This window comes from Euprymna scolopes, chromosome 22 (assembly GCF_053919585.1).
Source record: "Euprymna scolopes isolate OS-2025 chromosome 22, ASM5391958v1, whole genome shotgun sequence".
In the NCBI taxonomy this organism is placed as follows: Eukaryota; Metazoa; Mollusca; class Cephalopoda; order Sepiida; family Sepiolidae; genus Euprymna; species Euprymna scolopes.
Genome location: NC_136503.1, coordinates 31,135,779 through 31,147,779, shown reverse-complemented (window position 1 = coordinate 31,147,779; position 12,001 = coordinate 31,135,779). Strand labels below are relative to the sequence as shown.

The following is a 12,001-nucleotide window of genomic DNA, read 5'->3' as shown; positions in this document are numbered from 1 at the left end:
GAAAAAAGTTTTCTCAAAATTCACACACATTTCAATAATGCAAGATCATATTTTATCAGAAAATTTTAAAAAATGTCTTTTTTGTTAAAAACAAACAAAAAAAAACTCTTTTCTGTGTTATTATAGGTTTCTTATATTTATTTTACTTTCAGAAATGTGTTACAAAAGCTTTATGTTCATGTTTTATTAAAAATGAAAAAAAAATGGCTTTTTTGTTTTAAATAAAACCTCTAGTTTGTGCTATTATAGATTTATTATATTTAATTTTTTTTAAAAATCCCTAATTAAGAAGCACGCCCTTATTTTCGATTTGGTCCTGAAATTGCATTTGTCTGCCCTTGCTATGCACTTTCCCCATGTCCTAACTGAAAACCAAAAGAAGTTAATCCGTCCGAGTAGTGCCCAAGTGCTAAATTTTCTAAAGTGAATAAAGTTTTCAAAGTATGTTATTCTTTGTCAAAAGAGAAATACTTCTCGGCTGGGGCAATTTTAATAGGTTAATTTCTAGACTTTTTATGTCACGTAAATTATCTAAAATGAAATGGATTATTTAAAAAAAAAACAGAAAATTATGAACTTGAGTAATTATTCTTTCTGTTGTTGTTATTTATTTATTTATTTATTTATTTTATTTTATAATTTTTTAATTTTTTTGACATTTTTTCCTGGATATTTATAGTGATGCTGTCGACTTTTAAGTAGGCGTTTCATGTATACGATGGAGCTTGCTTGGTCAACCTATACATATAAGTATGTGTGTGTGTGTGTGTGTGTGTGTGCGCGCATGCGCGTGCACACACACACACACACACACATACTTATATGTATAGGTTGACCAAGCAAACGCCTCCATGAAAAGTCGGCAGCATATATATATATATATATATATATATATATATATATATATATATTCATTCATTCATTCTTTTTTCCATTTTTTGAGCGGATTATTATCGATTGGACACTAATCTATCAGATTATATATATTAAAAAAAAAAGATTTGCAAACAATTAAACATATTTTAAGTAACAAAAAAAGTTGTTTTGAAGTCATGCCAAAATCATGCCAAAATCTTGCCAAAACTCATTTCATTCTAAATAATTTACGTGACTAAAGTAGGAATGAATCGCTTTTATTTTAATCCAATGTACTGCGGGGGGGGCGAGATTTTTGTCTGAGTAAGGAGGCAAGTAAATGTTTGTTTTTAATTATTTACTTTAATTAAATCATTTACTTGAATTTTAATTGTTTATTTTTTATAAACCATATTCACCAAAATTTAAATAAAGAAAATAATGTTTTGCTTTAGTCATTTTTTATTTGGTAAACAAAAAAAAAACGCAACAAATATCTCCATGTGAGAATTCGGACGGAATATTGGTTTCCTTTTTCACAATTCTCTTTTTGGGTCGATTCAACAATATCACGTCTATATTTTAGTTTCAATCTTGTTGAATATCATTTTTGAAAATATATTTAATCCTAACATTTATTTGAAATAATCAGATGTAATTCAAAAATATATATTTAAAATAATAATTAGAAGAAAATTCTATTATTTTATATTAACTAAAGTTATACAGATAATTTCGTTTCGGTTTGAATTCGGTTCCATTTTTTATACACTTTCAAAAAAAAAGTGGCGCCTTCCTCAAAATTTACGTTTGTTGTAAAATGAACAAATGTGGATATTTTGTTATTTGATAAAAAATGGAACCAAGCGATGCGAAAGAATTGTTGAGTAAGTAAATTAATAATACAAAACTCTATAATAATAAATAATACAACGTTCGACATATTGTTTATATAAATATATTTTTTTTTAATATTGTAAACATCCTTTCATCAACATGTTTTCTTTTTTGTTTTGTTTTTTTTTTTTTACTTTGCTTTGCTTATATAATAATGAATTAAAAATATGAAAATTTCCTTCTGTCAACTTTTTTATGTTTTACGTCAAAACATTGATTTGATGGTTTGGGCATTTCAATTTGTTTTGTATTAAACGTTGACTCGTTCAACTTTTTCTGACAATCGACATTTTGAAAGAAGGCGACTTTATAAACATCTTCATGAATGACAACATCGAAAAATAAACTAAAATGAAAAGAAAAAAAAATTCGAAAAGGTGTCCCAAATAATATTACATTAAATATGACGACTGAATTTTTAACATAGCTTTATTTAACGTTTTAGTGAAATTATGTAAATGTTGGTTCAATGGTAGAATAGTGGCGCGTGGCGCGGTCTAAAAATGATTGTGTAGATTTGTAATCGTTTATTAAACCATGTGAAAACATTTATTACGTACTTGCATGCTATGTCGAAACAAGTGTTGATTATGAAAAATGATTCCGTAGAAAAATAATTACGAGTAAAAGTTGAATTTATTGTATATCTTAATGAAGAAGAGTTGTGCGACCAATACAGTATGGCAAACTGACTTATCTCCCCTGATTTTAATTGACTGAAAATTAAGGGTTTGCCATTTCTAAACAGAACGTGATTGTGGATTTTTTTTTTTTTTTAATACATCTAGCACATCTACTGGATCATTTTTCGTATTTTTATTTTTAATTTATACTAATTTCGACATGACACGTGGGTATATAATAATGTTTTCACCTGAAATGTGTTGGTCAGTAATTTACTCAAGCACCAAATATTCTTGGTTAATTCATATTTTGGTGTTTTTTTTGTTTTTGTTTTTTTTTTTACAGTAACGGATAACCGCTTATCAAGGCCCAGGGCCACTCGAGGATAAGTTAAAGCGACCATCAGTTGGACATTGAGTACCCCGCCTGAAGATTGAAAACAATCATGGAATGGGTAGAAGATTTAAGGGGAATTAATTATCTAAGAGGACGGGACGGCTCAACAAGTATTTGTTTACATTAGACTTGAAGTCGGCTGGGAAGCAGCTTTATTGTATTTTGTTGTACAGACGAGACTTTCTAGGAAAGAAACTTTGTTCATGGAAGTTGCATTAGGTCTTTGGTACTGTGAGAAATTTAATTCACACAAACTCAATACTCCTTGGCAGACGCAAAATAAATGCACAAATTACAAAAGTCATACCTTTAAACTCAAAATTTATTAAAAAAAAAATAACAGCAAAGAAAAGTCATTGGTCCTGGTACAGTCCATTGCAAAACGATGGTCGAGTTTTGCCTCCCTAAACAGGGAGCCAGTAGTTAAATTCTTTTTGATGGAGTGGTAGTTCATTTTTCCTCGACATGATCCATGATAATTCATGGTGTTCTCGGCAAGAATGCTGGTGCCTATAATTAGGCATAAAGCGAGTCGCTTGGACTCTAATTAAATTGAGAAAAGTTCCAATATTTAGTAGATATAAACATGATGAAAATGTTCAAAGATGCCATCCTGTAATTAGGATATCTTCGGCAAAATATAAAGGTGTCTCTGCTTGTAGAGATTTCAAGTCCTTTGTTCACCAACAGTTTGGTGATATAACATGAAGAAATTGTGGCAGCTCCATTCTCGATGAGGTGTTCTTCTCGGAGCGACCATGTGGTGAGTCCTTCCTGCCGAGTGGTTTCACGTGGACTGAAAAATAAAAGCATGATACAAAAAAAGGGTGCCAAGTCATTAACTTGACTCATTCAAACTAACCAATCACGGGCCGACTACTAGAACTATGTAGGCGGCTTAAACAAGAAACATGGAAATGGAATTTCTCACAGTACAGAGAGAAAGAAAGCCCTTGAATGTAGTTTCAGCCAGGTGTGTTCTTGCTGTAAATATCTTCCAGTGGACGAATGAGGAACATGAAGCTCAGTCAAGCAACTGATATGAACATATCAATACCATAGAAAGAGGCTAGCAACATCTCTTCTGTGTTAAAGGTCTTGTGAAGAAAGGGACCCATATTGACTCGGATGTTTCCGATTATGATTTATGGAAATGGCTGAAGTAGTTTATGATTTGAAAGTTACAAAAAAAAAAATTGTGAAAAAAAAAAAAGACAACAAGCATACGAATGCAAAACCAAGTAAGGATTAAATTGATTTTGCACCATTTCGCCAAAAAAAAAAAAAAAACAGCATTATTGTAGATGAGAAGTTAAGCAACCTCAGCTAAATCACACCTATCACAGCTATCCTCGAAAAAAAGATTCTACTTTTCTTTAGATTATTTAAAAAAATATGTACTTTTGTTCGCCATGAACAAAGCATATTGACAGTGGAACATAACAGCCATATTTATAAAGGATAATCTTAGTGTGGAGTTGGGCAGTATGCTGCTTGTTTACATTACATTTAAATTTCTGCATGTTGATGCAGGTGGAAGGGGAAAAGAGAGTAGGGAGAGCATTCCAGAGGCAAACAGTCTGGAGAAAGAAACTATTTACTTTCTTACCCCAGGTCATTTGGATTTGATAGAAAACCTACCGATTTTTAGGAACCTACAGTGAAGGGGTGTGATTTTGTTATTTGGATACATCATGGGATTGAAAAAGTACAGGTGCAGGAAATTCATTGAAACATAACCGTGGACGTACGAGGTGCCTTCAATGAGTTTCCAGACTTATGGGCACTTTTATTGATAGTACACACATGAAACTCTAATCCCCTTCAAAGTAATCTCCTCCAGTTGCAATGCACTTGTTGTACCGTTCCAACAACTTCTCGAAGGCCTCATGGAGGTCCCCTTGTGTGAGCGTGTCAACAACCCTCGTCACAGCCTCTTTCATCTCCTCAATTGTCTCATAACAACAGCCTCTAAGGTTTTCTTTGAACTTATGGAACAACCAAAAGTCACACAGAGCAAAGTCTGGACAGTTATAAGTGACCCCCCTTGGGGCCCCACCCCCATTTGTGGGAGTGAACAGTGTAACTCGTCAAAACTTCCCCTTCTCCATAGTAGGTTATCCTGCCAAATTTGGTAGCTCTGCATATGAGTGTGCATAAGGTTCCCCTTTATAAGTGACCTCTGCCCACCCTTGGACTCTACTTTATCATACCTATTTCAGATCCTGGATACCTCTTCTATCATTGTGTGTTAGTTATGTATAATAGTAAACAATATAGGAGCCTATTCGTGTACAGACAGACACATAGACATTGAACTTCATTATATAGATAAGTGACCTTGTTTGTGTATGTGCAAAATGGTCTCTACGAAGTTACTCTATCAATTTTTGGTCTACAGACTTAAAACTTGGTAGGGGATTTGGACCTGTGGAACAAATTCAATTTGGACTTTAGCTGATAAAAATAGCTGCTAAGGTGTCAAAATTGGAACTTGGCAAATGTAAGTGGACTTAATGTGCATCCTCTACTTATGCACAAATTTAACTTATGGCACTCAAGTATTTATTTTTTTAACTTTTTAAATCACTGCTATATATTGGGTACAATATAATAATCAATAGTGTTGGTCAATTATAATAAATATGAAATTTGCATGATTGAAAATATGACATTTAAGCTTATTTACAATAGGCAACAAGCTAATATAGAATAAAAAGTGAATTTATTTTTTTCTGACATTTTGATGGATTGTTGTTTTAATTATTACGAAATAATGTCTTTTTAAATTTAACACTCCCTGTCTTGCTCTCTTGTTGCAGAGTTACGAAAGGATAAGAGAGAAGCTGAGCGCAAAAACCAGTTCCCTGAAGTTGCTCAGATTTGCAATGTCATTGGAGAATTACTTTGCAAATATGGTATGTCAAAAAAAAACATTTGTCTTTTTTTTATTGTTGTTGTTATTGTCGTTGTCGTTGTTGGGCATGTGTTAAAATTAGTATCCAAGTTATTTCATGTCAAATCAACAAACTGCCAGACTTTGACTGACACAAATTATTTTTACATGTATCTTCGTAATATGAATTGAATGACACCAGTTTTACCTTTCCAGGTTAAAAATGAATTCCCGACAATGCTGACAAAGTTTAAAATGTAATATCTTCAGTGATTTTGTACCCTAAAAGTTTACTTATATACCATTTTAAAGTATTTGGATGGATCTAAAAAAAGTTTTTAGTGTTCTTATTGAATGTAAAATGTTTATTTGGTTCAAAAATGATAGTGCTATCGATATATTTGGAAAAGACAAATGGCGTCGAGCTCACTGCTGCATACGTTAATTTTGGGAGAGTACTAACCAAATCTCCGCTGGAAGTGTGCAGTTCAAATCTGGTACCTTGGAGAGGCATTTTGTCACCCAAACCCCAGGAAACACCACTGGCCGATACCAACGAGAATCAATTGCAATAACAAGAGGTTGAGAACATTGGAAATCTGTGAAGACTTGTTGTCACTTGGTTTCCAGGGAATACCACAGGTTACTGCCAGTGAGCGAGATCACTGATGATGACCTGTGAGACAATACGTAGTGAGTGAAATAATAATAATAATAATGTCCCCGCCCAAATTCACCACCACCCTTATTTAATATCGTAGATATTTACTAAATTTTCTTAGTTTTTAACCCATGTTCACGTCATGGTAAGATTATTTCTTTAGTTATGTGAACTTTTTCGTATTCATGTATTCTGCACTGATATGAAAATGAAAACTATAGAGGAGTATAGGATTCCTAACCATGTAACTGATGAAAATATGCTACAGATTTTGATGAAAAACATGGGGGAAAAAATGGACATAGAACAGAAAACCAAAACTTTAAATATAATTTCTGTATTTCAAGTAATAGTTATTTAAATATTTCAACATATAATCTTAGCATTACAAGTTGATTTTTTTTCTTTTTAGATAATTGTTATTTTATCAAGTTGCATAAAAAGAGCTATGTAAAAGATGCTTAAAACCGTTTGAATTATGCAAATACCATCAGTAGTTCAAAAGTTATGAGAATTTTAAGTGCCAAAATTTAGGCTTTTCCGTGGACTTTAGAAAAAGTGTGTTAAATTACAGACCTCAACAGTTCAAGAAATTTGGTAATTTCGCCACCATTTATTTATTTTTCAAGTTATTCTCATGAAACTTGGCATTCTTATGTAAAATTGTGTGCTCTTTCTGATTATGCAGTCAAATCTGATGTACGAGTATCTCTTTACCATAAGCCATGAATTATAAATTCAGATGTACAAATTTCAATTTTTTTTAAACTGGCGCATGGTATCATACAGTGGGTGTCTATTCATGAGCAAAACTAAGTATTATAGTGGTATTTAAATATAGCTTTATTTAGAATAGGCATTTTCCTGCCTCCTCACCAAAGGAGAGCTTAATCTGGGGTGTAGCCATTGAATGCCTAAAGAGCATTCATGGCCGATATTTACTACTCCCCTCACAGGAAAAAAAAAATTGAGTAGATATGAATTAATCTCAAATAAATCAAAGAAAATTTTTCGTATAGATTTTGGATTTCTGTAAACGATAGAAATTCCTATAGTCGACCAGAACTTATGTATTTTGGAACCAGTCCAATTTTCAATTTTGTAAATCCTCTATATCTGGCTCAAAATATACCCCTATTTTCTGAGATGCAACCATAAATCGTACTTTACATGAATCCTCGATGTAACTTTCACAGTACCAGGATACTAGTAATCCTGATAAGCAACAACTATATATTCACCTGTTGATGGTAATTTTTGTCATTTCTATTGTTGTTTTACTGAAAATTCAATTATGTAAACAAAGAAATAAAACTAATTTTTTACCTTGTTTCCACCTTAACATTTAAAATTACTTTGATAGGTTTTAGGGTATGCTGAAAACGAATATCGCATTTAAATTTTCTTCAAGTAAGTTGTTTTCCGGATATTAAGCAATGTCATTTCTTATGTTATCGCTGGTGGCCATCTTGGTACGTGCAACCTCGAGAAACTATGCAATAATGCGCATACCAAGATGGCAACCAGCAATAACGTAAAAAATTACATTGCTTAATATCCGGAAAGCTACTTATTTGCAGAAAATTTAAATGCGATATTCGTTTTCAGCATACCCGAAAATCTTAAAAGGTAGTCATTTTAAAGAACAATTTTAAGGTGGAAACAAGGTAAAAAAAATTTCATCACACTGAAATTCTTTATCGAACCACCTAATTATTATCATTATTTAGATATCCTCAGTTTTAAAAAAAAGCGGGTTTTTTGTACAGATTCGAAAAAATGGTCTTGACGAGTTAAAAATAAATTCAAGTTTTATGATATCTTTTTTATTTGTTAGGTGAAAGTACAAATTAGTTAACAAAACACCCTTCCTTCCCCATGTTAAGAATGGGTTTTTAAATAATAACGTTATTATTTCAGCATGGTAGCATAAGTGCACAAGTACCTTTTATTTGTTATTAGGGGGGGGGTAAATCAAAATAAAAGAATATGCTAAGTAATAACCCTGTTTAAATATTATAAAAAAAAACAATGCTAAAACTTCTTAAAAAAAATCAGAAAAAAAAACGAACGTGATGCAAACGAACAATGTTAAAATTTCTTAAAATTGGAAAAACAAAAAAGAAAACGCGAACGTGATGGAGAAAAAAAAAAAACGGACATGATGCAAAACAAACAATATTAAAACTTCTAAAAAAAAATCTGAAAAATAAAAATAAAAAACAGCGAACGCAAAACATGGCATAAATAACCGTGTTTCAAAAATTGCCTTAATGATTTACGACAAAAATCCACCTGAAGATAATTGTAGAGTTCAATAATCTGTAAACATGTAAATAAACTACGTAGCGTTGTAACATGGGTTAGGTAGAGGAAGTAATAATCTCTACCTTAAAAAGTTTCCAGATTTTATTCGTGCGGGCATTTTTATTGATAGTACCAACATGAAACTCTAGTCCCCTTCGAAGTAATCTCCTCCGGCTGCAATGCACTTGTTGTACCATTCCAACAATTTCTGGAAGACCCCATAGAAGTCTTCTTTTTGTGTGAGTATGTCAATGATCCTAGTCACAGTCTCTTTCATCTTCTCAGTTGTCTGATAATGACAGTCGGGCTAAGAGAATAACCAAAAGTCAGAGGGAGCAATGTCTGGACTATAGGGAGGGTGAGGAACTGTTTTGATGCCCATCTTGGTCAAATAGTCTGTGACAAGGTTGGAATTGTGGACTGGTGCATTGTCCAAACTTCACACAAATCTTCTGCATCTTCAGTTCATCACAGATATTTATGTGTACAGTTCCAACACTGACATCAAAGTGTGCATTTATTGTCTCTATAGACACATGATAGTCCTTATCCTTGAAATTCTTTATTTGGCCAATTGGCTCTGGTGTTCTGACTTTCTTACTTCTCGCACACCTTTCATCATCTGTCACAGACTCCCTGCTGTCCTTGAATCTCTTATGCCACTCAAAAACTGATGCTTAATTCATGCAAGATGGTCCAAAGGCAGTCTGAAGCATTCTATATGTTTCTATGTCAGTTTTTCCAAGTTTAAAACAGAATTTTATTGCATATTATGCTTCTAGAGTGTCCTCATGTCCAGATTGCATTTTTGAAATTCACCAGCTGTGACAATCGGGCTTTAGTAGGGTGTAATCCAATTTCTGCTGTAGCTGTTTATTTGAACCTGAAATCATAAAAATTGGTCAGTTATCTCATAAGATGTATAGCAATAACATTCTGAATTTTCAAGAGTCTACGATAATTTTAAATGCAAAAAAAGGAACTTATTGAAGGCACCTCGTACAAATGTTGACCCAACTTTTACAAATCATCTACTTAAGTACTAAAACTATGCATTAAAAACAGTGCAACGTATGCATCTTAAGAACCTGATACATACCATTCTAAACGGGTGCAATAAACTGCACACTTGCAACCCATCAACACATCTCGGTTTCACCATGAGAAAAAGATGTATATCTTGCACAATTTTTAAAGAACATTGCTTTTCCCCTGTCTATTCTTTTTTCCTATTCCAATTCTATCTTCACCACAACTTGTCAATTTCATCAATTATCTCTAACCAGAGAAATAAGGTGTGACAGCAAAATAAAACCATTTTTTATCACCTATCTTCCTTATACACTACATTAAAAGATTTTCTTTTATAATTTTTTTTTTTTTTACTTAAATTAAGCTCTGATTATATTGTCTTGAAATAATAACCACAATATTGTGATACTTTTTATAATTTTACTTTTATCCTAGCTGGGGATGGGGCATCCTACCAAATGCCAGACATTCACCTGTTATCCCATACATTTCAGCTGAGAGATCTTTTTAAGATTTTAACTGTTCCTTTATTTTTGTATCTCTCTTGCACTAGGTTCACTTAGTATATTTGCCAGGTAGTTTTTTAAATTCTTTTTCATGAATCTGGTAATTACTGGAATGATGGCGATCTTCCTAAGATTCCAGTTTCTTTCTATGCTGCACATAAGACCTTGGGATTTCGCTATCTTTTCTACTATAAAGCAATAATTTGTTTTTCTCTTTTATCCAGGGCAATTCCAAGAAGCCATTGTCGAACATGAAATGGAATTATCCATTAGTGAAACCTACTCAGACACACTTGGCATCGCAGTGGCCTGTCGAAAACTCGGTGAATGCTACTGTGAGCTTGAAGACTTTGATAAAGCGATCCAACTGCAAAAGCGTTATCTCAGTTTGGCTTGCAGCATTAAGGACACAGTGGAAGAGCAGCGTGCATGGGCAACTATTGGTCGAACATATCTCTTTCAGGCAGAGACTGAAGGTCAAACTGAAACCGGTCATGAAGCCTCATTAAAGGCTGAAAAAGCTTTTGTTAAAAGCCTTGAACTCTGTCAACAAATTAAGGCCACACTGAACCCAAAAGAATACATGGCAATGAAATGTCGACTCTTCCTCAATCTTGGTAAGTTTATAATCAATTTGTAATTATCTTTGTTATTCTACAAACATTTTAGCTAAACTTTTAGTATAACAGTCTCGAGGTCAAGGGTTTCAGGGTGAACTTACTTAAAACGAAGATGATGATGTTGTATGCTTCTGGTCTACAATCCCTTAGGGATTCTGTTCAATGTATCCTTGTTCTGTGTGATGGAAACATGTTTGCTGCAATGCGATGCAATATGAAAGTGCAGTAATCGGAGTTGAAAGTTAGCCCAGAATCGTAACTTGAAATGTAGGAGATGCGTGAGATTTTTTAAGTTTTTTTCATCCCAAACAACACATATTGACACTTAGAACATGTCGAGATGTTTGTTCACAACACATTTAAACTTTTGCAGGATAATACAGTCAGAAAAGCAAGAAACAAGGAGTGAATTCCAGGGTCTAGCAGTTTGAGGGAAAAATTATTAGCGTAGAAGACTCCAGCATCTAGGGATCTCAAACATAGAAAGGGGTGAGATTTTGCTTCTTGTTGGGTTAGTTGGGCGTATTTACATCAAAGGGCACAAGTGCTATGAGTTCATCAGAGCGCATTCCATTTAAGTTTGTGTAAAACAGGCACAAGGATGCAACATTGCGGTGATGAGACAGAGATTGGAGCTTGGTTGATAGTGCAGGACTTATTAGATTTGAGATGTTTTTTTGGACCCTGTTTAACAGTGAGAGACTAGTTGCAGATACACCAGTCCAGATGTGGAAACAATATTCCATGCATATGGGCGAATCGTGGCTTTGTAAATATATATGATGCTCTCAGATGTGAGTAATCTTCTATATATATATAAAAGGCAAATGCGGCGCGCATATTTTTGTATGTTCAAGAAAGGCTTTTATGCCAGGATTTTCGGGGGGGGGTGCTATATCTTAGAACTGTTTATATACCCCCTAGATAATAATATCTATGATTTTCGAACACACGTCGTGTCTAGATTTATTTTGATTGACTTTTATAAAATTCGCACTATTTCGCTCTGTCACATGTTTGTTTGGCTTTTTAGTATAAATAAAGTGAAACTAATATCGAAACAAACACAACTCCTCGGCTTTCCCGTTGAGGACGTCCAGAAAGCAAATCAGCTTTGATCAATGCGGTGAAAACAGTCATATCAGACAATTGCTTTTCATTTGGACTCCCCCATTTGTTATGGAGAACTGGTTTTCCCCAACATCTT

The 12,001-nt window shown here is 33.3% G+C and overlaps 1 protein-coding gene across 1 annotated transcript in view; it reads left to right on the top strand.

Annotated features, from left to right (window-relative positions):
- Positions 1 to 1,621: 1,621 nt before the first annotated feature.
- The window catches only part of LOC145243946 (tonsoku-like protein), a 116,656-nt gene continuing 106,276 nt past the window's right edge, over positions 1,622 to 12,001 (top strand). The window contains exons 1-3 of the mRNA XM_080107074.1: positions 1,622 to 1,742; positions 5,595 to 5,690; positions 10,399 to 10,791. Coding sequence (XP_079963200.1) covers positions 1,712 to 1,742; positions 5,595 to 5,690; positions 10,399 to 10,791 — 520 coding nt within the window. The 5' untranslated portion in view covers positions 1,622 to 1,711. The remainder of the gene's footprint in view (positions 1,743 to 5,594; positions 5,691 to 10,398; positions 10,792 to 12,001) is intronic.